General features: G+C 34.3%; 1 protein-coding gene across 6 annotated transcripts in view; it reads right to left on the bottom strand.

Moving 5' to 3' along the window:
• TC2N (tandem C2 domains, nuclear) overlaps positions 1 to 17,187 on the bottom strand; it is a 47,174-nt gene that overhangs the window by 9,917 nt on the left and 20,070 nt on the right. For all 6 annotated transcript variants that reach the window (XM_079912346.1, XM_079912345.1, XM_079912348.1 and 3 more), the window contains exons 4-9: positions 13,226 to 13,393; positions 11,655 to 11,746; positions 10,362 to 10,437; positions 9,723 to 9,823; positions 8,884 to 9,000; positions 5,011 to 5,202 (exon numbers count right to left, since the gene is read on the bottom strand). In XM_079912346.1, coding sequence (XP_079768472.1) covers positions 5,011 to 5,202; positions 8,884 to 9,000; positions 9,723 to 9,823; positions 10,362 to 10,437; positions 11,655 to 11,746; positions 13,226 to 13,393 — 746 coding nt within the window. The remainder of the gene's footprint in view (positions 1 to 5,010; positions 5,203 to 8,883; positions 9,001 to 9,722; positions 9,824 to 10,361; positions 10,438 to 11,654; positions 11,747 to 13,225; positions 13,394 to 17,187) is intronic.

Here is a 17,187-nt window from a genome sequence, read left to right as displayed (position 1 = left end):
CTACTGAGCCTGCACTCTAGAGCCCTCGTGCCACAACTACAGAAGTCCGTGTGCCTAGAGCGCATGCTGTGCAGCAAGAGAAGCCACCGCAATGAGAAGCCCACGCACCGCAAGGAAGAATAGCCCCCGCTCACCGCAACTAGACAAAGCCCACGCACAGCAACAAAGACCCAACGCAGCCAAAAATAAATTATATAAAAAAAATTAAATTCCTAAAAAGCTTTACTAGAGAAAATGTCAGTGAAATAAACACCAAAAGAGCATATTTTCAAAAGACTTAAATGTAGTCATTTGAATTATTTTTTCAGAATGTATGAAATATGATAAAAATGTTATATATGAAACGCATCATTATTTCTTCATTTGTAGAAATCAGAGGTAGTGTTACCAAAATCCGAAGACAAAGGATTACAATGAACAGATTTGTGGATTAAGAGCTGAATTACTATGCTAAATGAAAGCAAGCCAAAGATGAAAGTTGGCAAGAAGGAAGCTAGCAAAAGTGATGAGGCAGTAAATAATAAGGAAAAGGTCAAAGAAAACCTGAGGCAAACAATATAATGAAGGAGATTTAGCAAGGGGGAAAAGCTAAAATGTGCTCTTCAGTATTGTTAAGAACAGAAGAAAGTAATTTGTCTTACACAAGCCAACCTATTTACATGGATTCTAGCATCCTTGGAGTGAAAAATAAAAGAGAAACATAAGTCGGCCAAATACAAAAACATTACTGTTCACATGATGAAAAGAGTAAGTATGGGATTAAAGAAAGAACATAATGTTAACAGATCTCACTAGGGCGCAGCACAGACTGACACAAAAGTCTTTGCTAGTATTGATTCCAACAAAGCTATAAAACAGCTGACTGATACTTCATCAAGCGATTTATATTTGATAATCACGCAGTATTCCCTAGTAACTGAAGCGTGGATCATAAAAAAGAACTTTCTTATGTACATGCCATTGACTGAATCTTGGATATTTTCTTAATACAATATTCTGTAATGGTCAAAATGGCCAAAATTGGTCATGCCATAAGAAATCAAAAGATACAAAGTGAAAAGTGAATCACTTAAAAGTATAAAATCGGGCTTCCCTGCTGGCGCAGTGGTTGAGAGTCCGCCTGCTGATGCAGGGGACACGGGTTCGTGCCCCGGTCCAGGAAAATCCCACATGCCGCGGAGCGGCTGGGCCCGTGAGCCATGGCCGCTGAGCCTGCGCATCTGGAGACTGTGCTCCGCAACAGGAGAGGCCACAACAGTAAGAGGCCCGCGTACCGCAAAAAAAAAAAAAAAAAAAAAAGTATAAAATCATCTGTTGAGGTTACACTCCCTCTTGAAAAATCTAAAATGATGATAAAAATTGTCTATTTTAGCAATAAATGCTGAATTCTAATAAATAAGTGAATGTACTGCTTTTGCTTTTAATCAGAATAAGGATGGATTAATAAATCTTTTTACATGAACTAATTTTGGTATCCATATATAACACCTTTGCTGATTAAAAAAACAAATGTTGCAGTCCTTGGCATTTAAAAAAATACAGTTATTTATTGTTTACAAGATACAAAGGAAACCATGGATAACATTTTTTCATTAATTACTTGCATTACGGTTTCGTACCCACGATATAATAACACTTATGAAAACATCTAAAGGTGGCAAAACTTCTTAGTGTTACACACTTGTAGAGTTTCACTCTCATAAAACAGAGCAGCACTTGGCAATGGATTTACCATTTCTTACTTGCCAAGGTTATTTCATAAATTCAATTTATATTCCAAGATATTAATTCAGATCATGAAAAACTATTCAAAGTGGTTTTCAATCTCATAATAACCAAAAAATTAAAATTCTAATCGATTAGTAGGTATACATGAAGTGCATTTTTAATGAGCACAAAACTGTGGAAGATAAAACATACGACCTCTGTTCCTGAATAATGTGTCATTTTTTAAAGAAAAGAGAACTTTTTGAGCTTCCTGGATAAAATGTTAAGCATAATTAAAGAAATCCCTTATCTGGTGATTTTTGAGAATATCCTCTTAGGGGGACAATACATAGCTGATAAAAGATATTTTCACATATTGAGGTCTGGGGAAGTCATTCTGGCTTACACATGAGTTAACTTGAATTTTATGCTATAACGAAAACAGCCTGTTTGTGGCCTATCAAGCATACATTGTACATCTGCTTTAATTATTAAAGAAAAGGGCGCACTGCCCAGAAGTAAAGAATGTCCATGTTAAAAATAAAGATTAGGGCTTCCCCGGTGGCGCAGTGGTTGAGAGTCCGCCTGCCGATGCAGGGGACACGGGTTCGTGCCCCGGTCCGGGAAGATCCCACATGCCGCGGAGCCGCTGGGCCCGTGAGCCATGGCTGCTGAGCCTGCGCGTCCGGAGCCTGTGCTCCACAACGGGAGAGGCCGCAACAGTGAGAGGCCCCCGTACCGCAAAAAAAAAAAAAAATATTAAATGCCTCCCTTCCTGGGATGCCACTGCTGGTCCCCCATCCAGGATAAGACTCCCTTCCCAGGTGCCAAGGCCATACTGACTTGCTGTGCACATGCTGTAAACCTTGAAGGAATGTATCCCTGACTCGTTTGATGTTTTTTTTCTGACAAGATATAAAACTGTGCTGAAAACCATGCTTCTCCAGAGCAGTTCCTCAGAGTTATCCGAGAGGCTGTTTTCTGGGCTATAGTCCTCAGTTTGGCTCAAATAAAACTCTTTTCGATTCCTATTATAGACTGTTAATTGATCATTTTCTTCGACACGGTAAAGAGAGCTGGCTGTGGAATCAGAATACCTCGGTTCAAATCCTGATTCCCCAACAACAGGCTGTATTCAGGCAAGTGCTTCAAGGTCTTGCTCTCCACAATAGGGATGACAAGAGCAGCAAGCTCGTAAGTTCGGTGTGAGCATTAAATCACTTAGGACCAAGTCAGTCATATGCTAAGTTTCTTCAAATGTCAGCTATTTCTTCAGGGGAACCTTATGTCTTCTACATTATTCAACACAGAAATTTGAGTTGTCAGCTAGTTGTTAAGGTCAAAAACTCTGTACTCAGGAAACTATTAGCTCTGTATGAAAATTCTGCTGTTCATGATAAAACAGTTGTCAGTGTGAAGGATGGGTATGTAAATCTGGCTCTTTCAATGTCACAATTAGAATATCGATTTTCCTCCTCAACACAGGAAACAAAGCATATTATTCTTGCTTTTAGCCAATAAGAAGAAACATTCACACTCAGTAATATAAATTTACTGGTCCAATATAGCCTGAAAGCCCTTCTTTCAAGCCATCAATCTTTGTATCCCTAGCACGTGGCATAAAACAGATAGACAAATGTTTATAAAACATCTGATATGCAAAATATAATTTTGTAGAAACTGTGCCATAATCATTCATTCAGATTCTCCAAGGCAGATTAAGATTATGTCTCAATTCCCCAGAAAATACATTTGCTGAGTTATCTTCTACTATACTCTATACTAATTTTTAAAGATTTAATCTACTAAAAAAACCAAAAAACCTATGAGGCAGATTACTGCCCTAGAAAATCTCAAGGCTATTGGAGAAGTCAGATATGCAATCATAATAAAATGCTGTGTTATAATAATATTAAAAAGATTCAATCTATGAATTATCCATTTAAATAGTAATATGTGCCTTTTGTAAAATATGGTTGCAGATTACTGTCTACTAAGCTAGTAGTAGATGTAAATGATAAACAAGATGTAAGTGATAAACTCCCGTCACAGTTAGAAAACAAATTTGCTATACTTTAACAGAAAATAACAATCTAATTTAGCATGCTTCCATTCATCGTTTATTCTTTCATATCAACCTACATACAAATATTCAATGCCAAGAATATGATGGGCCCTTACTACGGGCACAGTAAAAAATGAAGAAAAATGATGGAAGCTCAAGCCTTTTTTTTTTTAAAACGAGTAACTTAATTCTAAGTTATAATAAATGCTATAAAGAAAACACATTTGGTATGGAGACAGAAAATAATAGACAAGAAATAACAAGATTTTTCAATTCTTCTTGATTAATCTTTTGTTCTTTATTTTTTAATCCCTAATTTCCTCTCAATTCAGTGGTTCTCAAGCTAGGCTACACATTAGAATCACCTGAGTAGCTTCTGAAAATTACAGATGCCTCTGGCTCACTCCTCCCCAAATTCTGATTTAATGGTTTAAGTATGGGCTTGTTTTTAAAGCTCCCCAGGTGATTCTAATGTGTAGCCAGGTTAAGAACCACTTCAAGCACCTTAAATATTTTTGAAAGTAGGTAAAATATAAATCCTATGTAAATTTAAAATCACATATAAGTTCAACCGTATAAAGCGTTATGACTGATTTCTATATATATTATCCTGACACAGAAACTACATAATTAAATCATTAGGAATTTCTAAACAACTTAAACAGTGTTCAGCTGGCTAGTTGAAAGAAGCAACTACTGGGTCTCAAAAATCAATCAGCACTATAGATAATGAAATTCTTTACAAAAAAACACCAGCTGTAAGATCCTCCATTCTACCCAATTTATGGACACGGTGCTTACTCATGATTAAAACTTTCCTAATCTATTTCAAGGCAATCTCTCATTGAGTTTGGAGTTTATTGATTCTGTCTTGCTTTTCCTAAGTTATTAGCTACTGAAAAAAAAAAACCTAAAAAATTATTTAAAATTATTCATACTTAGGGTTATTACATTGAAGTATGAAATATTAATTAAACATGTACTAGGAGAAAGTAACGCTAAGGTTATTTTCCAATGGAAAAAGAAAAGGGGCTGTTAATTTTATCAACTTTTAAAAAAATTATTAAATAATGACATAATTACAACTTTTTTACATTACATTTATGTTACTATTGCTTCTTGAGAGCCTTCCTGATCCTTTAATATATTCTAGTTTTCAAATTATACTCCAACAAACAAAAATTCAACCATTAAATAATTCTCAAAGTGTGAAATACTTTACATATTATATCACTTACAGAAATTTTTGAAGGTGGTGATATATCCAAAGAGTAATCCATTTCCTGTGTGCTAAGAGTTCTGAGTGATAGTGAGCATTCTCCAATAGTTTTCTTCCTAGGAGTTTGGGTTTGAATCTTAAATACAAGTCTTACAGTTTGTAGACTGTGGAGTTTAATAGCAAATACAAACGTTTCCATAAATTCAATAGTCTAAAATAAAAATCAAGAAAATATAAAATATATTAATAGAATGACTGAAAAAAGGGTCATATACCAATACAAAATAAACAAAAATAACATTTATAATCTAGGAAAGGCAAATTTAATATTTTTACAATAACAAAAAATATTTTTTAATGAAAATGAGAATGGCCATGACTTGCTTTTCCAAAATTTATTCTGGATACTGCCCTTCTTAATTTCACAAATCCTTTTAATTACTTAGTCAGGAATTTAGTCAATATCAACACCAAGTTCACCAGAATACAGCTTTTTCCCTTTTCAAAAATTAGGTTGCTCTCCATCTTTGGTTCTGGAGTATCATTCCTGCTATTCACCACACTTCTTCAACAGTTAATGAGAGTACTTCAAGAATCTCATGCAAGCTCTCACAGTATGTAAAATCTAATTTGTTCACATTAATAAGAGACTTGAATTATTTCTTTAAAGGAGATATTCTTTGTCTAATGTTCTTCCCATCTAATTTGGGGTTCATTTTATCTTTTAGTGATGTTTGTTCCACTCTTTCCTAACTGAAAATCGATCTCCTTGATAAGAGAAGACAAAAATGTGAGTTCCAAGTTCTACCTTCTCTCATAATCTTCCACTGCAGGCAGCAAGTCAGTGTTTTCCATGCCCAGACTATTTTCAAATGTTCTTTTTATTACTTTTAATATTTTTAAAACCTTGGCTTACTGTGACCTAACATCTTCTTGACACTAGACTGTTTTCTGCTTACAAACTTCCTAACATCAATATTTTAGATACTGTGCCCAAATGTTCACTTTTACGGTAATCACTTATGTCTGTGTAGTCAGAATTGTGTTTCTGAGAACCTCCCAACCACCTGCGCTTTCTTTTTCTTTCAATCTCAAGCCATAGATCACATCAATAATACAGTATGCATAAAATGTTTAATTTTTAAACTCAGATGCAGTGAGCTTACAAATGAAGTACGTGTACTGGTTTACTTTACATTTTGCCATAATAGGGGACTCCTAAACAACTTGATAAATAATAAATTTTAAAAGATTCCAAGCAAGTTTTAATATGAGAACATTTTCCCCTAACTTTTCCTAAGTTAGCTTAGTTTTATTTGAAAATCAAAAAGTCAAAGTGTTTAATTCACTAAGTATTCATCTGTGAGTATCAGGATTAAAACCAGAGTTAAGATTTATTTCCATCTAGACTTTCTACAATGCATATTTTTGTAAAGTGAGATCCTAATATTTACACATAAATTTTGATTACTGCTTTTTCACTTATTAAGAACATTTTTCCACGTCCTTAAAAACTCTTCCTAAACATTATTTTTCATGGCTGCCTAGTATTCTATCACGTGATGTTATGGTTTGAATTGTGTCTCCCCCAAAAAAAGATGTGTTGAAGTCCTAACCCCCAGTAACTCAGAATGTGGCCTTATTTGGAAATAGGGTCATTGAAGATGTAATTTGTGAAGTTAAGATAAGGTTACACTGGAGTAGGCAGACCCCTAATCCAATAAAACTGGCGTCCTTATAAGAAGATAGCCATGTGAAGACAGAGACACATGGAGATGAAAGACACGTGGCCATGTGAAGATGAAAGCCAATGATTAGAGTGAAGCCAAGGAACGACAGGGATTGCTGGCCACCACCAGAAGCTAGGAGAGAGGCATGGAAGAGATGGAACAGATTCCCCTTCAGAGAAGGAACCAACACTGCTGACACCTTGATTTCAGACTTCCTCTGAAACAGTGAGAGAGAAATATTTGTTGTTCTAAGCTACCCAGTTTGTGTTACTTTGTTAACAGCACCCATAGGAAACAAATACACAAATACATGGTATACCGAGAGTTTTCTTCACCATTCCCCTATGGGAAACATTTAGTTTCCAACTTTTCCTCTATGAACAAAACTGCCAAGAATACTTTATATATATTTTGTTTGCATCTTAGATTATTGCCATGAAGTAGATTCCAAGTAGAAACACTATGTTAAAAAGTATAAATATTTTAAGGTTTTTTTCTTTTTTAAAAAAATCATTTATTGAAGTATAGTTGATTCACAATGTTGTATTAGTTTCTGATGTACAGCAAAGTGATTCAGTTATACATATATATATTCTTTTTCATATTCTTTTCCATTATGGTTTATTACAGGATACTGAATATAGTTCCCTGTGCTATACAACAGTAGGAACTTGTTGTTTATCTATTTTATATATAGTGTTTGTATCTGCTAATCCCACACTCCTAATTTATCCCTCCCACAACCCCTTTCCCCTTTGGTAACCATAAGTTTGTTTTCTGTCTGTGAGTCCATTTCTGTTTTGTAAATAATTTCATTTGTATCATATTTTAGATTCTGTATATAAGTGATATCATATGATATTTGTCTTTCTCCTTCTGACTTACTTCACTTAGTATAATCTTATTTTAAGGTTTTAATGTATATTGTCAAAATAATTTCCAGAAAGTGTTATGGTCTAGAGTGCTTGTAAAATTTTCCTAATTTTAATAAGCAAAAAAAGAAAGAAAAGAGAAAGCAGTATGTAATTTAAATTTGTATATCTATGAATACTAGTGAGAGTAAATTTTTTTCATGTTTATTAGTCATTTGAATTACCTTATTTTTAAATGATATGCTCTTGTAGAAGTTGCATTTGTATGGAAAAACACTAACCATTCAACCCATATCAGAAGACAAAAATGAAGATATATTTAAAGTGAAATCTAGAATCTATAAAACAAATTCAGGATGATAAGTCTTCCAGTTACGATCATTGAAAGTATTTAAAAGAAATTAATTGTAATCATGCAATTATTTCTCAAAGCAAAAGTGGAGTGGGGGAGAGAGGATGAAAATATAGACACATATATTTATACAAGAAAAGTAAATACAAGAAAAATAAATAGTTTCATTAGATATTACTCATCTTCTATATATTTTAGTGATTAAGGTTTTCTTTTTATATACAATGGAATATTACTCAGCCATAAAAAGAAACGAAATTGAGTTATTTGTAGTGAGGTGGATGGACCTAGAGTCTGTCATACAGAGTGAAGTCAGTCAGAAAGAGAAAAACAAATACCGTATGCTAACACATATATATGGAATCTGAGGGGAAAAAAATGGTCATGAAGAACCTAGGGGCAAGATGGGAATAAAGACACAGACCTACTAGAGAATGGACTTGAGGATATGGGGAGAGGGAAGGGTAAGCTGTGACAAAGTGAGAGAGTGGCATGGACATATATACACTACCAAATGTAAAATAGATAGCTAGTGGGAAGCAGCCGCATAGCACAGGAGGTCAGCTCGGTGCTCTGTGACCACCTAGAGGGGTGGGATAGGGAGGGTGGGAGGGAGGGAGACGCAAGACGGAAGAGATATGGGAACATATGTATATGTATAAACGATTCACTTTGTTATAAAGCAGGAACTAACACACTATTGTAAAGCAATTATACTCCAATAAAGATGTTAAAAAAAAATAAAAAATAAATGCATCTTAATATTGGACAATGAAATATCAAGTATTTCTGAGGCTCAAAACGATCTTTAAAAAAGCAAGGGGTACATAATTTGTAGTTTTCCAAAAATAAAACACTTTCTTATTCCAATTCTTTACATGGGTTAAAGTGACAAATAGGAGAAAAACATAAAAAGATAGTCAAACACAAACACTTACATTAGAGCCTTCCTTGACTGAAGATTTGAAATGTACTGGTTTGGGCAATGTTAGTATTCCTTTTATAGAAATAGTAGGATTATCTCCATAACTAGAGGGCCAACTTAAATCTCTGCACTAGAAAGATAAAATAAAAATACAGTTTGAGTTTTACAAAGGACCCTGACAATACAAATATTTGATACATTTCTTGAGTTAATGACTTAAATAAAAACTATAGGGCTTCCCTGGTGGCACAGTGGTTGAGAATACGCCTGCCAATACAGGGGACACGGGTTCGAGCCCTGGTCGGGAAGATCCCACATGCCGCGAAGCAACTAAGCCTGTGAGCCACAACTACTGAGTCCGCGTGCTGCAACTACTGAAGCCAGCATGCCTAGAGCCCATGCTCCGCAACAAGAGAAGCCACCACAACAAGAAGCCCACACACCGCAATAAAGAGTGGCCCCCGCTCGCTGTAACTAGAGAAAGCTTGTGCATAGCAACGAAGACCCAACACAGCCAAAAATAGTAAATAAATTTATAAAAAAACTATAAAAGTAAACTTTAGTCTACTGAGATCTTCTGTTTCATCAACATTAAAATAATCTGACAGTGTTTTAGACATCATATCAATTTCCTTCTTGAGGTTAAAAGCAAACATATTTCCATCATGCCTATAGATTTATTTTTCTTTAGATTCTTTATTAAATACTATTTTCTGTAAAATCCTATAGAACCCTAAATTCCAAAGAAGGTATTGACCCATTCCCTGGAACAGAGCAACAGTAGATGCTTATAATTTATAGTCTAAATATTCAATTATGTACGAAAAGTTTGTATTAACTGTATTAACTTACCTGTAAAACTGTGATCCAGATCTGCTCTACTGAAGAATTATAAAACATTTTCACATTTAATCTCCCCAAATCTCTTTCATCTCCTGATAGAGTAATTGTATCTGCATTGTAAAAGAACAAAGATGGTTGAATTACTACACAATCCTTCCAATCCAACTGAGTTTTGATACAACCCAATTTTAAGAGCACAACTGAAAACTGCTATAATTACTTTTTAAAGTTGTCAATTTATTAACACAAAAATCACACTTCAATGCTTTTATTGAAGTGCTGGGGGAAGATATACTATAAAAAGTACCTGGCTTAAAAACTTAACCCAATTATAACCTGAAAAATTTAAGTTAAAACTAAGAAAAACTTTCCCAAATAACACTGATATGGCCTTAATACTGTATGCTTCTGGAAATTCCCTCACTAACATACTTTAAAACAAACGAAAGATATTTAATTTTAAAGATGCCTTTATGCCTGAACACTAAAAAATGGACCATCTGATCTGAGTATTCACATGCAGATAACACTGACAACATACATATAATCATCTAGACTTTTTTTAACCTTATCATAACTACATTCAAAATACTACTGGGTAGAAATAATTCCCTTAAGAATATAAAAGTAGAATACTTTATTCCTTACCCAGGCTTCTGTTACTCCCCTGAGAATTTTTCCTTGAAGAAGAACTACTGGGCATACTGGACAATGAATCATGTCTCTACAAATAAAATTCTTCTTTAGTCAGATGTTGCATATCAGACTTTAAGGATTCTGAAACTGATGCCCCAATACCCACCCTAATATCAAACTGAGTGCTAATCATTCTGACAGTGTTACTGGTCAGAATTTTTCACTTTTAGATAGTAAAGGGGGAAAAGGTTTTCTGTGTGTGTGTTACCAGGAAAATAGTAAATATGTTACTAGGTAATATATGGGAAAGCCTTTGCTGTTTTTGGTTTGGCTTTGTAATAAGGAGGAAGAGATTACTGTTTATATGTCATACTTGCAAATACTAATGAAAATCAGAATATATTTGGAAGTGCCCTGTTACCTAAAAACCTATAAAACAGCAGTTATCAAAGCATAGTCCCCTGGGCCAGCAGTTTCAGCATCACCTGGGAACTTGCTAGAAATACAAACTCAGGCCCTGATGCAGAGCTACTGAATCAAAAGCTCTGGGGATGAGGCCTGGCAATCTGTATTTTAACAAGTTCTTCAAACAATTCTGATACGGTAAAAAAAAAACTGGTGCTATAAAGAATTAATTCTGCAAAAAATTAACTCAACTGAGGATTATTAAGAATACATTTCCATTTAAATGTATGCATATACATTCACATGGAAAAATGTCCACAGGTACCTATAACAATATTTTCATAGTACTTTTATTCTCAGTTATAGGAACATAGGTGATTTTCTTTTTACCTTGCTTAATTCTGGTTTCTACTTTTAAAATAATAATCACAGCTTACTTTATTTAAAAAAACATTTTTTAAACATCAAAAAACTCAATTCTATTTCAAAAAAAGGAGAACATTGTGTTAATATTAATGAATAATTAAAGTTCTACATCTCAATAGAAATACTAAGTTTTACTAACTCGGTAGTTATGTTCAATAAGAAAAGTCAAATCAATAAGCACTTTTAAGTATAACATTTTAAATTCCAACTGCCTCAAGACTGCCTCATTACATACCATGAGAAAAGTAAGATTCATAAAAGAACAAGAGAAAAACTATTGCCTTTTAGTATTCAACTGAGACCTTCCTGAAATAATGCACATAGGAAATGCCAAGTGTTTATTCTTTAGCTATTAGGACAGATACATCTACAAAATATACATAACATGTTGTTCCTAATGTAATTCACACATTTCTGAAGTTTTAGCTTGAAAATAAATTACTGCATATAATTAAATTCATATAAATAATTTACCTCAATGAACTGCTGAGATGAACTTGTAAGATCAAACATAGACTTGCTTAGTCCAGGGGAATTGGGAAGTCTATTGGTCCTTAAGTCACAAACTACAAAGGGACATGAGAAAATTACTTATTTTTATAGTAAAGAAGAAGAAGGACTTCCCTGGAGGCGTAGTGGTTAAGAATCCGCCTGTCAACGCAGGGGACACGAGTTCGAGCCCTGGTCCAGGAGGATCCCACATGCCGCGGAGCAACTAAGCCCACGCGCCATAACTACTGAGCCTGCACTCTAGAGCCCACGAGCCACAACTACTGAGCTTGTGTGCCACAACTACTGAAGCCCACGTGCCTAGAGCCCGTGCTCCGCAACAAAAAGAAGACACCATAATGAGAAGCCCGCACACCACAATGAAGAGGAGCCCCCACTCGCTGCAACTAGAGAAGGCCCACGCACAGCAACGAAGACCCAACACAGCCAAATTATGGTTTCTAAAATAGAAACCATAATTGTTTATAAACAATAAATGAATAAATTTTAAAAAAACACACATTAAAAAAAAGGAGAAACACTTAATTCTACTTAATTACCATGAACTGAATCTCTATAGGAAATATAGCATGAATATTATATGCAAATCTACTTAAGAGACAAAGCCTTCTAATCAAGTTTAAAAATTGCTTTTCAATTATTTTACTTTTGTTTGAAACAGAAACCAACACAAATCAAACAATACATTTTCACATCCACATCAAATATCAAGCAGGAAAAATTCATTCTTTTTGCTTACATGATCCAATTCTTCATCCCAGAAGAATAATCTAAGAGGATGTAAGTCCTCTGTACTAAATGCAATTCAACTATTTAATGAGCACTTATTACAATACTGAATTCCATGTACTGTTATATTTCGAGTCTGTATATGTAGTTTCCTTCCTAAACTATAAGATCATTGAAGAATGGAATTCTGTGTAATAATTGTATAGTCTAGCACAGTGATGAAATACATATTTAAATAAGTATTTCTACTTTATTTCTAGTACGTCAGCCTGAATTCAGTGGTTGAGATAGCTATATATTTTTCCTGAATATCAGTGAAAATTTTGTGAATCAGATATGTACAGATAGTCTATAATTGATACAGTCTCAAATATTAAATTAAAGAAGACTGGTAATCATTTAGGCATTTTCTATTTTCTTTGTTTACATTTCTAATCTCATCATTAGTTTCTAAATGCATCATTTTCACTGAATAGAGCAGAAAATAAATAGAGCTAGTAAATACTTGTTGTAGAATATGAATGGATAGATGTTATATAAAATATGTGCAAAATCTAAAAATAAAATTTCTTTCAAAAAAGGACAAACAAAATGGAACTTGGAACTACCAATATACATAACTCATTAATCTTTCGTTTTTACATTAGATATAAACCACAGAGAAGTTACGATGTTTATCATATCACTTCTGAAGCCTGCTTTTCTCTTTATTTTTAAATTGCTTTTCATAAAATGAATCATTTCTTCCAGAATTTAGATTTAATTTGATTTCTACATTTGTTAAAGAGGAAAAATTTTTTTCATACCTGATCCATATCGTTTCGTTGTTTCTGAACGAGGAAGAAAGCGCCGACTCAAATCTGGTGACACGTGCTGATACATATAGAATGGGTTATATACATCATAGCTGGGTCCATGCTGAGACGAACTGGAAAGTTCTACCTTTCTAGCTCCAAAAGATGCTCTGGCAGATCCTGAAAGCAAGTGTTTCTAAAGTTTTACAACACCCTTTTCTTGGAGTTATTAGCCAACAACTGGTGTACCCAAGGCAAAGGGAAAAAAATGTCTCAAGTAATACTAAATCACATGCATTTGATATCTAAAAAAATGAGCAGATGTTTATTCAGGCCTAACTGTGTGGAGTATTCTCCCAGGTGTCAGTCATGAACCTTGCTCTCAAGACAGTCTGATAAATGTCTGGCATTCCTCTTTGCCCTACAGATAATTCTAAATTTTGTGACAGGCGTTTCCTTTATTTTTCTACTGCAGAAAGAACATCTTTTAAGTAAAAAAGATAATCATTTTTTTTTGGAGATGCACTCTTTTCACAAAGACAGAACATTTATAAAAACTGACCACATGCTGAGATACACTGAGCAAGTCTCAATAAATTTGAAAGGACTGAAATCAGAGTATGTTCTATAACCACAATGCAATAAAGTTAGAAATCAAATAACGAAAAGAAGAATAAAAAATATTTATATGGGGGCTTCCCTGGTGGCACAGTGGTTGAGAGTCCACCTGCCGATGCAGGGGACACGGGTTCGTGCCCCGGTCCGGGAAGATCCCACATGCCGTGCAGCGGCTGGGCCCGTGAGCCATGGCCGCTGAGACTGCGCGTCCGGAGCCTGTGCTCCGCAACGGGAGAGGCCACAACCGTGAGAGGCCCGTGTACCGCAAAAAAAAAAAAAAAAAAAAAAAAAGTATATGTAAACATAAAGAACCAAGAAACACCAAAATATAATCCTTAAGAAGAAAAACAAGATTGAAAGATTTGCTCTACTCAGTATTAAGAATAGAATATTTGAACAATAATAAGATCAATGGAACAGAGTAGAAGGCTCAGAAAGAGAAACCCCTTTTATGGACACTTGATTTATAATCAATGTGGCACTGCATAACAGTGGTAAAGAATGGTCTTTTCATTAAAAGGTGATGAGTTCCCTGGGGGCCTAGTGGTTAGGATTATGGGCTTTCACTGCCATGGCACGGGTTCAATCCCTGGTGGGGGAAGTTCCCACAAGCCACACAGCGCAGCCAAAAAAAAATAATAATAAAAGGTGATAAGAAAATTGGATATTGATGTAGAAAAAAAGAACACTTCAATCCAATAAAACATATTCACAAAATATAAATTCCATGTGGACTGTAGATCTAAATTAAATGTTAAAGGCAAACCAATAAAACTTCTATATTTAATTAAATTTATAAGAAAGTTCTCACGGCCTTAGACCAGGGAAGCACTTCTTAAATGGAACATCGTATTAACCATAAAAACAATTTTAATAAGCCTAACTACATTACAATTGAAAATTCCCATTGGTCAAAAGACTATTTAAAGAGAGTGAAAAAGTAACCACAGAGTGGGAAAAGATATGTGTAACATATATAACTGACAAAGGGCTCATATCCATAATATATGAGGAACTCCCATAAACCAGTAAGAAAAAGACAGGCAAGCCCAAATATAAACTGGCTTAAGACTGAGCAGGTACTTCAGAAGAGAGGCTATCCAAATAGCCAATAAACATGACCTAGTGATCAATCTCATTAGTCATGAGGGAAATGCAAGTTAAAACTCCAATGAGATACCACTCATTCATAATGTTGAATGAAAGAACTCATAACAAAAGAATATATACTGAACATGTAATTTCATTTATATAAAGAACCCATAACAAAAGAGTATATATTGTATATGTAATTTCATTTATATAAAAAACACATAACAAAAGAATATATATTGAATATATAATTTCATTTATATAAAGGTCAGAAAACAGAAAAAAACTAAACCACAACATTTAGGGGTATGTGCTTAGGTGGTCAAAAGTAAAAATAGCAAGAAAGTGATGATTATTACAACTGGGATTCTGATTACTCTAGAGTGACTGAAAAGGGGGAAGATGGAAGCTTTTGTTTTACTAGTAACACTCTATTTGAGTGGTGACCATACACGCACTTTGCTTTGTAGCAAATCACTGGGCTGTAAATTTCTGTTTTGTTCCTTTTTTCTATGTGTATTATCTCTCACAATTTTTAAAGGGTAAAACAATAGATCAAATTCCTTTCAAAGTTAAGACTCACATTAGAAATAATAGACATAAAGTTTTTCAAATGTTTAAATCATCACCATCTTTTAAATCTTTTTATCCCATTTAAAATAGAAACCACAGTAGAAATTAATATTTTCTGAAAAAGCTAAACAATAAAACAGGTGGCTTCACACTGAGTTCAGAAAAGAAAAAGAAAATATGTGGTTATGAAGTGAGATCTTATCCTCACACTCTGGTTCAAATAACTATGTGTACAATCCAAGCCCTGTACAAAGGCAGAGGGATGCCAAGAGGGAGGTATCATGCCAGAGAGCCTTATAAGGAGCCTGTACACCTTATAAGCTAACTCTTAAATTGTTCAGCACATAAACACTGCTACAAAAGTCTGTTTATGGTAATAAGAGTAGCACTGTCAAGAGCAGTAGCACCAAAGATGACTCTCTATCTTTATAGGCTAGCCCTAAAAATGAATATTCTTACTCCATTTTTCCTTTAAAAGTCAGTCAGTAAAGAATTCCAATTTTCCCCTTAAAAAGATATCAGTTTTAAAGTTCAAGAGGCATTTCTCTCAATTTACAGAATCACAGTGCTATAAAACTAAACGTAAAGTAGCACAACTGCTTATACCTCTCAAAAGCCCAATTAAAATTTTCAATATTTATTCAAAATGCATTCTCTTAATGGATAGGTAGATAGATATGGGATGAAGCAAACAGAGTAAAATGTTAATAATACAATCTGTTATCAAAGCAGTAAGCTGCAGCTATAATCAGATCCATCAGCAAGTAAGCAATGCAACTTAACAAATTTAAAATATCTGAAACATAATTTTAGTCATTATTGATAGTGGTCTGCTCTACCTTCTCAAAATCTCCATATCAGCCCATCACTCACACATTCATGTAAACATACAAGATACACATGTTTGATTTCCATAATTAGGCACCAAGAATACTTTCCTGACTCTAATTAAATAAAATAATTTTCTCTCCAATATGCTAAAAATCAGATGGCTTTACCAGATCTTTATTGAGCCTATAATTTAAGTGTAAACCAATTTCTCACTCATTCAACTCAAAAAGTAATCTGTTTTCTAGTGATACAATGAAAAAAAAAAAAAAGACAAAAGAAAAACTATAACATATTGCCAGGTAGGTATTTCTTACTTATCTTCTGATAATGAAAATACATAAAATACCCTACATGTCTAAAAATAGAGAATTTATTAACTAAATTATGGTACATCCATGTGATTTAGTACTATGGGGCCATTAAAAAGCTTCACAATATATGATAAGAATAAAACAGATTACAAGACCATTTATATGGTTTAACCACAATGTTGTTAACAAGTGCGAGAGAAAGAGAAAGATCAATCGATCAGGGTATCCTGTGAGCCAGAACTTTTAAAAACTGTTTTGGAGAGACACTGCTGATATGTGCAAAACAGGGTGGTAGGCCAGGCTTAGGGTTCATCCTTCCTTGCTTAAAAAAAAAATTATCACTGCTACCAGACCCAACTCTCCCGTAGATAACTACAATAAACTCTAAACCAAAACCAAACCAAACAAACAAAATACCCTGAAGGTACTAGAGAGTGAACAAAAGTAGTGAGGATTCTGAACAGCACTTGACTCTGGGACAAAGGGGAATGGCCACCTGTTTTTAACGACTTTTAGCCTGTGGGCAGGACAAAATTGGCACTGTGCAGT

Source organism: Stenella coeruleoalba (assembly GCF_951394435.1).
Source record: "Stenella coeruleoalba genome assembly, chromosome: 2".
NCBI lineage: Eukaryota > Metazoa > Chordata > Mammalia > Artiodactyla > Delphinidae > Stenella > Stenella coeruleoalba.
This window is presented reverse-complemented; position numbering and strand designations above follow the sequence as displayed.